This window comes from Arvicola amphibius, chromosome 4 (genome assembly GCF_903992535.2).
Source record: "Arvicola amphibius chromosome 4, mArvAmp1.2, whole genome shotgun sequence".
NCBI classification, from domain to species: Eukaryota; Metazoa; Chordata; class Mammalia; order Rodentia; family Cricetidae; genus Arvicola; species Arvicola amphibius.
The window spans coordinates 32,724,058-32,739,788 of NC_052050.1; the positions used below are offsets into that span (position 1 = coordinate 32,724,058).

General features: G+C 48.8%; 1 protein-coding gene across 3 annotated transcripts in view; it reads left to right on the forward strand.

Annotated features, from left to right (window-relative positions):
- Positions 1-15,731, forward strand: part of Msi2 (musashi RNA binding protein 2) — a 363,569-nt gene that overhangs the window by 226,597 nt on the left and 121,241 nt on the right. For all 3 annotated transcript variants that reach the window (XM_038325574.1, XM_038325575.1, XM_038325576.1), the window contains exon 7: positions 7,190-7,238. In XM_038325574.1, coding sequence (XP_038181502.1) covers positions 7,190-7,238 — 49 coding nt within the window. The remainder of the gene's footprint in view (positions 1-7,189; positions 7,239-15,731) is intronic.

A 15,731-nucleotide genomic window follows, 5' to 3' on the forward strand; every position in this document is an offset into this window, starting at 1 on the left:
TCTTCCTCATGTGCTGATATGAAGACCAAGGCCATGATAACTCTGTGGAAATATGAAGAGGAAGAGGAAGCTTTGGTTTCATTAGGTTGTCTTAAAAGTTCTGGGTTCAGAGCTGGGAATTTAACAGTCGCTGAGAGTGTTTGTCTAGCATGCAGAAGGTTCCATCTCGTGAACTAGGAATGGTGTCAGAAGCCTCTAATACCAGCACTTAGAAGGTAGAAGGATCGAGAGCTCATGGTCATCCTTGGCTATATAAGTGTTCAAAACCAGCCTAGGCTGTATTTTGAGACAGTGTCTCAAAAATACAATGCTAGATTCGGTTGTTGGTCCTTCTGGCTACTTTAGAACAAAATACCGATTTTCATAGACTAAGACCAGAACAAGAAACAGGATGCATGCTTGTCTCTGTGTCCAGCACCCCACCCCTGGGTAGCTCAAGGCCCACTAATACCAGGTAGCTTATTTTTAAGACACCTGCTCTGAGTAAGGCCCCTCCCACTACATTTAACCATTTAGAACAGGGGTTCTGTGCCTTTAAGAACTTGGGTCACTAGGGAGTTTAAGAGGCCTTCTGCAGGGTGCCCTGCAGTAGTAAGCCCTAGGCAACCTTAACAAGCCAGAGGGGGTGGCTTAGGCAACAGGTGTTCAACAGCCCTCCAGGTGCTACCAGGAGCAGCAGTCAAGGCTAAAACCACAAATACAAATTGCAGCATGAATTTAATGGGGTGTTCGGGCTGCTCCCTCTGCCGCCTGCTGTCTCTCTGTCAGTGGTTAACACCACCGCCCCCATTGTATACTGAGAAGGTCAGCATCAGAAAAGGACATAATTAGGTGTATGGCAGGAGCCACTTTAGTGGACACAGCGGTTGGAGCAGAAGTGACCCACACTTGACACAACGCGGATTCCAGCACCAGGTCCTAGGCTTCAGAGCCTTGAATTTACAGAGCGTAGTAAGGCCTCTAAACCCTATGGGCTGTCATATCGCCAGTCCTGCATTTATGGGTGTTGATGTAAGCTAACCATTGAAGCATCCATGTGGGAGCAGGAAGAGAAGGCTAAGGGCGTTTGTTCTGGGGCTCATTGGAAGAAAGGAGGTTTCTCCTCTTCCTTTCCCCTCCTTGAATCTGGCCAGTTGATTTAAGGACCATTTGAAGTGTGGTTTCTTGCTTTGTTCTGATAGGTATGATGTGTGGGTGTGGATGCCGGGGTCCTGGGAGGAGTAAGGGCTGTGTTGACCACAGCAAGGTTCTGGAACAGCCTCACAGAGCCGTTTTCAAAGGCAAACAGTTTTCAGTGGTGGATTTGATGCTCCCAGATGTCGTCTGTTTCCTGTTCCCCTTCTTCCCCGGCATCCTCTACGGCCTGCCATCTGCATCCTCTGTGGAATCCTCACCCTTGGATCTTAGCGGTCATCTCATACAATTCCCTCCTTTGTTAGCTGCTACCAGGGGACAAAGAGGGAGGCACCTTGAACTCCCCGAGACCCTGTGAGTCTGAGATGGGAACCTGGACCCGTCCTGGACTCCGTGCAGCCCTGGTCAGTCTTTCTTATCTGCACCTGGCCCCCGCGGAGTCAATACCGCGACTCTTTGATCTTTAGCCCTCTCCTGGGAGCAAGTTTTCCATGCTCTCAAATCAGGTTGCCTTTTCTCAACAGCTCCCCACCCCAGGAAGTTAATTCTGCAAAGTTCCAGGCAGAGCAGGCAGTCCAGAGGACTGAGGTCAGTTAACCAGACAAAGAAAGCTTGTGACTTCCCTTTGCATGGGCATTTCTGCATTGTGACTTTAAAGGTTGCTTGTTCAATCACCATGAGCTAGGAAAAGTCAAGTTTAAACTTTCGATACAGTCAGTACCATCTGACCACTTCAGAATCACCCAGCAAAACTGTCTGGCTCATATCAAATGTTTGAGGCACTTGAAACAGGGTTCGCTCATTCATTGAAGAAATCAGGGTTAAGATGACTTCCCCTGCTGACTTTTTTGAGTAATGATTGCCGTGTGTTCATGGTGCTCATTTGGTGAGAAACATGTTGCTGTCTTCTCTTGGCTTTTCTAGGACCTAGGTGTTCACCCTTGCTGCTGGGATAAAGCTTAAAAGCAGAGGTCCTTACACACCCTAATATCCTAATGCCTGTGTCCACCTGATAGGCTCCATTTGCTGTGTGGAACCTGGTGGCTTACTGCTTGACCCTTATTTTAGCATTTTCCCTTCTGCCTTTTTTTTTTTTTGCCTTTGTTTGTTCTTTGGTGTTATTTGAAACTCCATCTTCTGAATGCAAGGTGTTCTTTTCGAGTTATTTATTTGTATGGAGGATAGGGATTGTGGGTGTATTTTCTAGTGTCACAAGAATGCTGTGTGACAAGCTGCAGAACCTCAGTGGCAGACAGTAGCTGATGTCTAGGGTACACTGGGAGGAGTTTACTGATCTTGCTGTTCTTCGCCCTGTGTGCCTCATCCTTTAATAGGCCAGCCCAGGCATGTCCCTCATGGTGATGGCCAAGGTCCAAGAGAGACCAAATGGAAGCATGTTGAGTTGCTCCAGGCCAGACCCCTAACAGATACACTCTTCTCTTCAGCTCATTGTATCGGCCAGGTCCTGTTTGGAGGGATGGGGAAATAGGCTTTTTCACTTTGGGGAGAGAAACTACAAAATTACTGGGTGTTGGGTCATTAATGTGACCTGTCCAACAGAACTGTGGGACCTTCTTCCTGATTGTACATAGGCTGATGTGTAGTCAGAAGTTTCTGTCCTGCCTGGTCCCACAGCCGTTCAGTCCAAAGAAACACACACAGGCTTGTATTAATTATAAACTGTTTGGCCTATTAGCTCAGGCTTATTATTAACAAGCTCTTACAGCTTAAATTAACCCATAATTCTTGTCTATGTTTAGCCACATGGCTTAGTACCTTTTCTCAGTAAGACTTTCTCATCTTGTTTCCTCTGCATCTGACTTGTGACTGACTCTCTGCCTTTCCTCTTCTCAGAATTCTCCTAGTCTGGTCGCCCCACCTATACTTTCTGCCTGGCTACTGGCCAGTCAGAGTTTTATTAAATTAATGAGTAGCAAATCTTTACAGTGTTCAAGAGCATTATCCCTCAGCACTGATGGTTTGCAGGTAGAAGTGCCTGAGACGTGCAGGGTGTGTAGAAGTAAATGAAGTTGATACTAGCTGGATTTTTAGGTTAAGACTGGGTTGACCAAGCCTGATGTGGAATGTTAGCAAATGTTTAACTGCTACAAGGAGAGTTTGCATTATGTGGGCTAACACTGGCTTCATTCTGTATCGGGGCAGGGGCAGGTTAAGAAACCTTTCTCCATGTCAGCTTTTCCACTGCTGTTTCCACTGTGAACTCTTCAGGACGTTAGATGATCAGTACCGAGAGAAGAGGCGCAAGCAGAGGAGGGGCTGGATGGGAGTATACTTGCCAGAGGTTGCTTTCTCCCCTATAGTGTATTCACACCCTTTCTGTTCTGGGCCCTCATTATTCAAACAGTATGGGGGGGGGGGGAAGAGGCCACAGGCCAGTAGGAATACCTATGGGATCTGGAACCTCTATAGGTACACAAATCCTAGGGTGCCCTAAGGGGTCTGTGAACCACCCACCTCTGGGCAAATCTAATATGTCCAAGAGACCCTCAGTGCTGCTCTCCTTTCGTTGATAGCCATAGCTTGCTGAGGGAGATTTATTGGAATCTTCCACAACCAGAAACTCACATGCTAGACCTTCCAGGCTCAAGTCAGAGAGCATCCCTTCCCAGCTGTCTGATCTGAAAGTTTTATGACCTTTCTTTTCCATTTCTAAAGGTAGGCTACCTTGGGTCATTACTAGAGACTTTTTGTGGTTGGGATAAACTTTTCTCCCAAACAGACCAGGCTCACACCAGGGCTTGGGACAAAGCCACCTAAGGTTGAGGCATCTTATCTTCATGTCTTCTCCCCTCTCTCCTTCAGGGGACTCCCAAGACTAGTTAGGTGCCTTCTCCAGTACAAAAAAATCTGCGAGGTAGCATGCCAAGACATTGTCCCCACAAAATGTTGGGTCTAAGGCCATGTCCCTCAGTGTTTCACAGGCTTAATGATGTCTTCTTCCTGAGGTCAGAACAACATCACACTACAACCCCAACTCCACACCCATCTTCTGAGCCCTTCTTGGAATCCTATGCCCGCACAGCCAACTCCTTTGTATCAGTTTCAGGTGCACACCTATGTACACTGGCTCCTGTGGAACAGAGAAGCTGAAATGGTTACCAGTTGGCTGGCTCTGGCGCTGACACCAGTCATCTCCACTGTGCCCCGTCTTTCTCCTTAACAGAGACTTGCACAAGCCGCTTCTGTTTGATTCTCCTAGAACCGTGAGAACCAGGCCCTTATGTGGGGCTGCGGTTTTCATTCTATTCAGCCTTTGTGTATTCAAATTCTCCTGGTTTCGGCTCTTGCTGTCCTGCCAGATTTCCATTGCATTGATGGCTTCTCTGAATTAATAAGTGTTTTGCAACCCCTGAAAAGTTCCCCCCAACCCTCAGGACTGGGACTTACCCATATTGATCCCCCTCCCACTTTCTCTTTCTCTCCAGCTACTTCTTAGATGTTGTATTTTGTAAAGTGTCAATAGAATTCTTCTTGCACCCTGACACTTTATCCATTCAGGAGGTCTTCGAGAGTCCCATTGTACAGCTGGACTGCAGGGAAAAGAGCCCTATTCTCTACAACAATGCTTGCCCCCAAAACACACACAAAGATCCCCCTCCCCTGCTCACCAGGGTGAAGGGAATGTGGAGGGTACAGAAGAAAGCAGGCAAACTTAGCAAGGAGAAGCAGGGAGCCAATTACACACTGCTGAAAGACAGGTTTTTTTAAAAATTTTTTTTAATTCAAAATATTTATTTCCTACGGGGATCTGCATTTCAGTATGAAGACATGGCCAACACAGAAGGGAGGCTGTTTCCTTCGCTGTTAGGCATTTTCAGTTCAAGATCAGGATTTGGCAAACATCTCAGAAAATGTGGAGATGGGTGCATAGAAGCAGATGCTGCATTTACCTGCACTCTCCGCAGGCCTTACCCCCTACCCACACCCACACCCCAGGCATCTGAATTCTTCTGGCAGCCCCAGGTCTGAATCTGAGATGCCATATGCTGGAGTGTGACTGCTTTGTGTACAAACACACCGGTTGATCTTATGGTGGTTTGCTTGGGTGGTGCATGGGAGGCGTATGGCCTCAGCAGGTGTCTGGGGGACTCTTGAAGCCTGCCAAGGCCTAGGTTCCAGGAACAGCCCAGGGAAGGAGGCCCTGTTCAAGTGATCTCAAACTAGCATTACCTCTCCTGCCAGCTGGTGCCTGGGAGGAGGGGGGCCAGCTCCCTGCTGGAGGAGTCACCAGGCAAGGCTACCCTCCCCACAGCAAATGACTGCAGGAGTGGGGGCACCAGAAGGGTGAGGCCCCAGGAGCCTGTTTGTTCAGCCTGGGTTGCTTAGCAACAAAGGGAGCCCTGCCTTCAGAAGGATGTTTAAGTGAGTCCGAGCTCTTCCAGACTGGCTTGCCTACCTCTCCCATTCTTGCCTGAACTTCACTCTGCCTGCTATTGTATGTGGTAGAATCTAGAAAAAAACGGATTCCGTTTGTCCAGAGGCACCGTTTTAAAGCTCATTTCATTGTTTCACCCAGGAGGAGTGAGAAATGAATAGCCTGTGATTCCTCTTCAGGTGGCTTAGCTGAACACCCTCCCCTCAGCTTGCTTGTGAGCCTTTGAACATCAGTGAGTGCCAAGATCTTTCCAGCCCCATCCACACACCCAGACTGCTGCAAGCAGAGTCCTCTGGCTAACAGTTGTGTTGCCGTGCGACTGGGTTATTTCCTGCCTCCAATGTTAGCTGCCACTCCTCCCTGGCGAAACGAGTTTTCTCTGGGATAAAGATGTGTCTTGTGGCCTAAAGGATTAGATCTACAAACGACAGGAGTGGATTCCGAGGCCGTATGTAGGTTGTCAGTGGTTTCTTGAGATCTGAATGGAGTCCTACTGCTAGAAGTGCCCAAGAGTTGCAGGGCATGAGAGAAGAAAGACCCCTAGCATCTGTGCATCTGTGTGCTATGTGCTAAGGCTGCCAAAGCAAAGCACCCCAGGCTGGAGAGGTTCAACAACCAAAATAGATTTGTCTCATGTATGTTTATTCAGGAAGTCAGAAGTCCAAGATTGAGGTGAGGCAGTTGGTGTCTCCTGAGGCCTTGTTGACCTACGGTTTCCTGGCCCTGTGGTCCCTGCCCTCATGTTCCCATTGGAGAACACCCTTCGTATTATTAGGCCCACCCTAATGACCTCATCTAAATTTTGGGTGGAGAGGTGGCTTGGCAACTAAGAGCACACTTAATTGCTTTTGCCGAGGCCCCAAAGTGGGTTTCCCAGCACCCAGTCAGGCACCTCAGAACTCCCTGTAACTCCATTCCTACGGATTCAACACCCTCTTTTTGTTCCTACAGGCGTCCGCACACGGTGCGTACAGACACCGGTGCATACACATAAATAAAAAATTTAGATCTTTTTAAAACTAAAGCACCCAGTCCACCAATACGGTACTAGAAATTAGGGCTTCAGTCGAGGAGTTTTAGGGAGCATGGTCCAGCCAGTCAGAGTGAGACTGCTCAAGTCTGTCGTTTACAACTGAACAAACTAAGTCTACGTCAGAAGAGAAGTAAGCTAGGGCCTCTTGCTCTGTGGAATGCTGGCCAGTTGTCCTGATGTAGTGACCTGGGTGGAATATTTGTACAACTGAAAAGCCCAAGAATAAATAAATAAACAAACAAACAAATAAATAAATAAATTTCTATAAATAATGTAATAAGCAATTCTGTAAGAGGTATGGATTATTTTTAATTATGCAGGGAGGGAGGCGGTGTATTTGTGAACACAGGTGCCCACGGGTACCCCACACAGACACTCTAAAGGGAACTATACCGTATGTTAACTAAGGTTATGCCAAGTAGAGGGTTTTGTTTTTATTTTCCCTTTTACAAATATTTTCTATTTAAGGAACTCTTACTTCAGTGATGGGAACCCTCTCCCTCACCCTGCACAGTCTGGGTTTCTGATATTGGTAATGGAGACCACCTCTCTTCCCCCCATGCAATCTGTTTGTAATGTCTGTGTTTTGTGAGAAGTCCTGAAGCAGCTTCTCTTCTCTGTTTCAGGTGGAGGATGCGATGCTGATGTTTGACAAAACCACCAACAGGCACAGAGGTAAGATGGCCCCAGCGTAAGAAAACTGCCCCTTCATTCTCTTCCGGCCCCCAGCCCTTCTCGCCTCCTGTCCCATTGACCAAAGATCTAAGGAAGAATCAGGAGCCAGCAAGTGGACACAGCCATCTGTCAAAGGGCTGGATGTTAATAACAGAGGGCCACCATAGCACCGTGCATCCAGACGCCAGACAATGCGAACCCTTTCGGCTAGGGAACTCCAGCTGAACTGAGCAGCCGTATCCAGCACATTCCTTGAACTTACCTTTCTCCTCCTGGCTCGCTTAGCACCTGGCCAACCTCAGCACTCAGTTCAGTGATCCTAGTGGAAATTATTCATGGTAATTACTCAATCAGACTGTCAGTTTGCATTGATGGAGGTAGCTTAGAAGGCAGACTGTCAACCTACAGAACAAGCTAGAGGAGTCAGGAAAACCTCGTCTTGAATCTCTTCGCTGATTACAGCGATTGCAGATTTGAAATGTCCCGTCAGCCTCCCAGTGCTTAGGGGACAGCTATATTTATTTGTTCCTCCTGGTCAATCGATGTTATAGGAAACGGGTCTTACTCAGTCTGGGGTCCACAAACCTTTGAACTGATTTACACGGTGTTTGAGCTTTGCCTAGGAGTGGATTCCTAGTATTGAACAGAGAACTCTCACCAACTCCACCTGCCAGCAAAACATGTGAAAATCGTTGATTTGAATAGGAAAATGGGAGGAATCTGGACCATCTGAGGGCAAAGTCAGAGGACGCTGTGACTTAGTGCTCTATGTTCCTGTGCTCCAGAAGCGCCGTGTTTTTGGGGTTCCTATTAGCAGGGTGTTGATGAGCAGTGCTTCTGAAGCGGGGTGGCAGGAAAGGGTGTGGGGTGTTCTCCAGGGAAGGAGCCCCGAGCCAACCCAGAGAGCTGTTTCCTTGCCACGTCTACTGCCTTTCGATGTTTCTCCCGTTGTTAACATTCCGGCTGTCACCTGTGATTAGAAGCAGTTACCCAGCGTTGACTGTATCTCCTTCCTGTTGGGGCAAGCAGCGGAGTGAAAGGGAGGAAGAAGTGAAGCGGGGCTGGGGAGAGACCTGCACATCCTGCCCTAGTGTGCCTGGTAACCCAGCTTTCCCCAGCTTTCTCAAGAAGGGAAAGTTGAGCATTGGGTGGATAGGGCAAGGAGAGAGGCGAGGAGACAGCTGGAGGGGTGGACGGTGGGTGTGCAATGATGTGCTATTTGTGATTGTTTACTGTCGTCATCGGCCTTGTCTCTGGTGTTACAGATGTCTAGATACCACGCTGGGCATGGTAGCTACAGGCTTGTAGTCTCCTTTTCTCAGAATGTTGACATACAAGAGAGCCTGGGCAACATAGAGAGAGGTTCTGTCTGTAGAATGTAAGCGCGGAGGGGCTGGGGAGATGACGCAGTGGTTAAGAGAGCTGGCTACTGTTTCAGAGGCAGCAGTTCAGTTCCCAGCACCCACCTAAGATGACCGACAACCACCTATAGCCCCAGTCAGTCCAAGGACAGGCAAAGCTTATAGCTTCCGTGGGCATTTGTACGGCATATATACGACACACACACAAATGCATAATTTTAAAATATGGAGCCAATTCACCATTTTCCTGTGTCTCTCATACTTTGACCTCCACAGCCATCCTGGGAGTCAGAGAGTTGTTTTGACTTTGGAGAAATTGCTACACATTTTTGTGCTTCCCTCGTGTCTCCATTTATAAAGTGGAAGTGGTAACCACAGTGTCTGAGGGACTTTTAGTCCTGTGGTAAGACCCCCATGTCCGAAAGCACCCTGAAGAGGAAAGGGTTTATTTCAATTTATACTTCCACAACAGTCTGTCGTCAGAGGAACTCGGGTCAGGAACTGAGGCAGAGACCCTGGAAGGACACTGATGAATGGCTTCTTTCTCCTGGCTGGCTTAAACTGCTTCCTTAGCCCAGCTGCCTAGGGGTGGTCCTGCCTGCAGTTAGCTCAGTGCCCCCACACCTGCCGTTAATCAAGAAAATGCCCCGCGGACTTGCCTACAGGCAGCCTGACGAGGCGGTTTTTCCCCTCTGAGGCTGCTCTTCCTAGATGACTCGAACTTGACAAAAAACCCACCCAGGGCAAGTACTTACTTTACTAGTGTTGTTTGGCAAGCATAAGGTGAAGCATAAATGTACCTAAGTGTTAGCTCTTATGATTACTATCTTTACCATTCTGTGGCTGAGATACCAAGGCCCAGGAGAGGGATATTCTGAGTCCCCCACAAAACTTCCAGCCCAAGGCTACTGATTCCAGACTCTCTTTCTATGTGTGCCCAGAGGGGAACAGGTTTTTCTGGGTGAGCGATCCCATCAGAATGTGTTCTCAGCAGTCAGTGTCAGAATTCAAAATCCCAGGAGGTTGCTGGGCCATGTCATGGTGACTGTGTCCTTTTCTTATTTATGTTAGGATCTAAGGTCAAATCCAGGACCTGGACCACAATGATTTACTTTCTAAGTTCTCTCTCTCTCTCTCTCTCTCTCTCTCTCTCTCTCTCTCTCTCTCTCTCTCTCTCTGTGTGTGTGTGTGTGTGTGTGTGTGTGTGTGTGTGTGTGTATGCACCTACATGTGTAGGACATGGAGAGAAGCTTCATATGACTGGGCACTGATAGAGGTGCCATTTGGCCTCAGAGAATGTGCATGGGAATATCTTCCCTTATTTGTGAGGACCAGGGTTTTTCAGGGGAAAGACCCGACAACCTAGGATGCAGAGATGGGGCTGTGTTCCTTCTGTGAGTGGGAGCATAAGCATTATTAGGAGGTGGAAGGAGGTCCCACCAGATTCAGGACATCTTTGCTATTGAGTCCAGACATCTGGTGGGCTCTGGGGGCAGGAGAGAGAGCAGAGCCCCGTGTGTTTGGCATCTAGCTCCCCTGCCAGAGGTTCAAACCCCTGTAGCCGATGCAGGCCTGATTCTGTGGTTTGTTGAGTCTCTCAACAGGTCTGATGATGACTCTCAAGGCAACTGCAGGGCGCTGAGATGAGGTGGAAGCCTCTGGATGGCGGCTACATGAGAGTATGCAGGCTGCATAGCCACGAAGCTGGCCTGGCGGTGTAGCAGGAAGGCAGTGTCTGTTGCTTTAGCCTCTCTAGTGTACTTTCTGTGCAGTTAGGAAATTTTGCCCATACACGTTTTCCAACCTCCAAACAGCCCAGAAGGTTCTCTTGGGCTGAGTGCTAGCAGTAGGGTAGTGCCTGCATTTGGAGCATTTCGGAAAGTGAGGAAAACCTTTAAATCTGAGCAGCAGCACAGGTCCTGTCTGCCAGCATCGTTCCCACAGCCCAGGCATGGTGGAACATGCCTTAGGATTGGTGATAGAAGCTCAGGAAAGAAAACTGGCGCTGGCTCATCACCCTCACCTCCTCAGCTTCCTGCCTCCCTTCTTTTGGAGGGGAAAGGGTGACTGCAGCAGAAGGTGAGGACTCCTCTCTCCTCATACTGCCTCCAACTCTTAAAGAGCCCAGGTGTCACCACAGCCTGGTTGGATAGCTCAAGCCCCTCACCCGCCCTGTTGGGTAGAGAGCCCAGGCTGTGCCTTGTCCCTGATCCTAGGAACATGGACCTCACTGTGTATCAGGAGCCACAGCTGCTCAGGGAGACTGAGGCATGGATTTGGCCTTCTGAGGCCCATGGACTGGGCTCACTCGGGCCATTCTCACCCTTAGAAAGCAGAGGTCAAGTTAATTGCCACTCTATTCATTGATCCCTGGGGTCCATGTAGAGAAGGGATGATCCTGAGCCAAATCTGAGTGGCTGTTGACTTCTATCCACTAAAGGACCAGCCTGCTAGCCCTAATGGCATGGGAGAGAAGGCAGGGGATGAGAGTTTAGACCCTGCCTCCCAGTGGAGCTAGGCAATATGGAATGCTCTCATCTTGCCCCTAGATAAAGCTGGTCTTCCTGTAGCTTCAAGCCCCCCCCCACACACACACCTGGGAGGGCAGAGGTGCCTGGGGGTTCACTTTCTACCTGGAAAGCACCTGACCATTGCAGTTTCTTTCTCTAAGAATATGGGAAGGGAATTGAGTCTTATTAGGAAGAGTCCTTGACTAGGGGTGACTAGAGGGAGAATCTGTCCTATGATGACATCAGAAATGAGGAGGTCCATCCCTGTCCCAGGTAGGATTGGGGATCATCTCTGTATCCACATGAGCCATCCAGGGATATTTCCCATCCAGGAAGCTTGTGTCATCTGGGCTCTCTTCTGCTGAGGCAATTTGAAAGGGATATACCATAGCAAGACATCTTGGGGGTACTCCCAGCAGCCAGAGGGCAAGATATAGAGGATGTCTGTCCTTCATTTCTGAAAGGGGCATGAGCATCCTGTCTCGACACCCACCCTGATTTGCACGGTCAGAGATCCATGGCTATTCTAAATGGGCTACGTCCATCATCTCAGTAGATGCAGCCAACACTGCGCAAGCAAGGGAGCCGGCACAAGGACTGCGTGTGACAAATAGCCATAGGCGAACTGAGCTGCCCAGGGATGCACCCAAGCAGTAGCAGAACTGAGACCTTCTGCTCAGCCTATGTGACCTGCAGCCCAAGCTCACGGCCACTCTGCAGGGCTTGTATCAAGCAGCTCTGCACACGGGAGAACCAACCAGGGCTTAGACTGCTTTCTCACAGTTTGTTCCCTGCACCCCCGTTGTTGTTTTCCATGCCGCTCTTCGCTTTCAGATGGAGAAACTAAGTCACATGAAGTGACGTCGGTGGTGGGAGCAGAGAGCCATCTTTGTTCCTGCCTGTCATTTTATCCCGTGGTCTTCCATGAGACTATCTGTGTCCCGGGGGGGGGGGGGGCGGGAGAGAGAGAGAGAGAGAGGCCTTTCAAATTTTCTCAGAGTCATTTCATTTGCTCTCTAAAGCTTGTTAGAGGTAGCCTGGAAAATGCTGGGCAGATCATCAAAGGGTTTAATCATTGGGGGCAAGTTTGTTGCTTTCTCCTTGCAAATGGCAGATAAGATCTTAAAGGCATGCATTAGGTATTGATCCCAGGGTGGGGCTGGAGCAGACACCTGAGGGAGAAGTAAGGAAGGCAACCAGACTCTGTCCTTTCAATTTACTCTTTTGCTGGCGGGAGGGAGAGGCTAGCTCAGCTCTCTTTCTGAGCCTCCAAAGCTCAGCCCTGTAGAAAGTGTGGAATGTGGGCTGCTGAAGTTGAATCTACCTTCCTCTCTTTCCAAGGGAACAGAACCCCCAGCGTGAGGGTTATTCCAGGGAAACCTTAGCTGACCCTTCCTGTGACTTCAGACCCTGGGCTCCTGAACTCCTGGGTCCTCCAGGGAAAGAGCTGGACAGCTGGGGTCCCTTGTGGGAAATGAACGGGGTGTCTCAAAGCCAGGAGGATTGGCTAGAGAGGGAATAGTTTCTGGCCCTGGAGATCCCCATGGCTGCCATTACCCAGCAGGCCTGTTTGCTGTGGAACATTGCCAGAGGCAAAGGAACAGGATACACTGAGAGCAAAACAGAGATTAGCTTGATGGATGACTTTTCCCAACAGCTAGCAGTCACTTACTAAATGCAATGCTAATGACTTTGGAGAGAAATAACCAGTCCAAACAGCCATTGCCCCACCGAAAGGGCCCTTCCCTGGCACCAGCCACATCAGGTCTTCAGAGCAGAGAGGTCCTGTCCCTGGGCGACACACTTTATCACAACTGGAGAGATACAGGGTGGGTAGAGCCAGCCAGAGGCAATTGCTTTGGGCCAGCTCACCTCAAGGCTGTTGGACGCAGACCTTGGCTCTTTTCTCAAAGCTTGCTCAGTCTCCATCCCAAAAGCAGTTGGCCCAAGTTTAAGGACTCTGTAATTTGCGTAAGCAGTTTATTTATTAAAGTGATGCCAGGAAAATGTAACCAAAGCTGTGATAGAAGATAATGCTTTTCTGAGGAGAGGAGAAAAAAAAATTCTTAATGTCTTGAAAACCTGCCAGATACTCACTTTTGAAATTGACCTCTCAATTCCAGATTGACTCGTTTATATACACCATATAAAGATGATTAAGAATGGTACTGTAATTATTTGTTTATTGATGCCTATTTGTCGGGGGAAAAAACCCAAAGGCGTGCAAAATGAGGGTCACAGAGACATAAATGCTATTAATTTTTTTTTTAGCCTACAATAATGAGCCCCTGTACTCAGGAGGCTGAAAAAGAAGGAGTATGTGTTCCAGGCCAGCCTGGGCTTAGGACATAAATCTCGTTTTGAGAAGAATAAAAATAAAAGCATCATTCTGTTAGTGTGTGATGCCAAGCAAAATGGAAAGATGATTGCTCTTTCCCTTATACAATTCTAGAATTAATTTTATTTACCTGTGGGGAGAGAGTAGGCTTCACAAGCCTCAAGTGTGACTTGGTCTTTAAGAAGGATGTTTGGCAAAGAGGCCAAGTCTGGGAGAAGGACTGTTGGATGGGGGCTGAAAACATGATAGGAATGGGTAAAGTCTCAGCTGGCGGTGACATTTATTAAAACACGACAGGGTGTTCACTAGTGCCCACCTGTTGGGTCTAGAGCAAGACCTGCCTGTTGGCCTTGCTAGAATTATGACGGTCGTATTTTCCTACCTCTCTTTAAAATTTTGATTTCTCTGTCTCTCTCTGTCTCTCTGTCTCTCTCTCTCTCTCTCTCTCTCTCTCTGTGTGTGTGTGTGTGTGTGTGTGTGTGTGTGTGTGTGTGTGTGTGTGTATGAGAGAGAGAGAGAGAGATACAGTGGCTGTGTGGGCCACAGTGTGCATGTGGAGGTCAAGATGAGAACATCGTGAAGTTGGATCGGTTCTTACACCTTTGCTTGGGATCCAGGGACAGAACTCAGGTTGTCAAGCCTCAGCCGCAATCACCTTTACCTATGTTTCCCCACCCCTTAAGTTCTGTCTAAAGTTTGAGGTGCATTAGCAGGTTACTTGAAAACCTGAAAGCCAGTGGCTGGTCATTATTGGTATTGACACTAATTCTGCAGCTGAGTTGGAGTAGAGGCCCCTCACACAGCCTTCACTCTAGGCTGTAATGTAGCGACCCCCTCCCAAATTTGCCAGTTGGCTGTCATTAGCAAGTACACGAAAACTCTGTTCTCCTCCTAGAGTGAACCATTCCTCCGTTGGCAGTGCGGGCAGCTGTTCAAGGAAGACTTTGCCAAACCAGGACTCTAGGAAGGAGTCATCAGAATGGCATAGGAAGGAACTCAGCACCCCTGAGCTCCTTGTGATCTAACTTACACAAAAGAAGTCTTGGGGGCCAGGCATGGCTGACATGAGCCTTAGCTGGCAGCTGTGGGTACTTGAAGCTACTCTGTTAGCAGAGTTATATGCAGGCTACATGTTGGGCACACTTTAGTTAGAATGAGGAAGAGCCTCTTAAATTCAAGAGAAGCAGTAGCTGAAGCCCCACTTCTCCCTCTGCTAGATGCCCAGCTGAGCATGTCCTGACCCTGAGGGTGTGTGAGGGACTGGTTTGATTATATACCCCCACTCCCCCATCCTGAGAGGGACCCAGGAGCCTCTAAACCCTAAGCAGATATTTAACCCCCAGGCCCACACCCTTGCAGCAGTGAGGGTGAAGGAGGGGTGGGGCGAAGAACAGCAACCTCCTACCCAGATCCCTCATTTAATACCAGCCTCGGAGCTGTCTGCACATTTTATTTTCTCATTAAATAAACACCATTAACCTTCTTGAGAAATTGGTGCAAACATGACCTCGCAAATAACCAATTAAAAGGGCAGGGTTGAAAGGGAATGTGAATTTGAACATGTAGAAGAAGCCATTAAAGATTCCGGTAGATGTCCCAGCCCTGGCAACATCGATCCGAGACCTTAATTTTATTTCTGACAGGAAAGCAAGGAGCACACTGGAATTATTTATTTATTTATTTTCTTCTTCCCTGAGGTAACTCAATTCCGGAAGCACCCATTCCGGCGCTGTCTCTTGAGATATTAATCAACACAGTCGCTTGGTTTCCTTTCACCTGCTTTGCTCTACAGACAGGAGGACATGGCTGTCCACTCCATAGCAACAGAGCAGAGGAGGAGGTCGCTCCAGGCCAGTGGGGCCTGCAGAGTCAGGAGCAGTAGGCTTCCTGGGGGAGCTGTGTTTTATTTCGCCCAAGGCAAAAATCATCAAGTTCTTCTCTGGGCACAAAAGCCCTGGCACCAAAAGGGCGGTGAGCTAATAGATCTTCCTGCCTCCCCTGGCTGGGGCCGGAGGAAGCAGAGAAGGAATGGGCGTGGGGTCAGAACTTCGCTGACCCAGAAGTGGGTATTTGTAGAGAGTCAGAAAGAGTCTTTTGTTGGGTCCTGTTCCCACAGAGGCCGCGGCTGTGAGGAGCTAGGGGAGGGCAGAGTGCAGTGGCCCTGAGAGAATGGAACCCCGGGGTGGGTGACTTGATTAAAGCGCCTCCTAACTTGGCACCCCGGTGCACTTCTGCAGGCCATGGAGGGCTGAGCCAAGGGTCACAGAAAGCCAGGGGAAGTTAC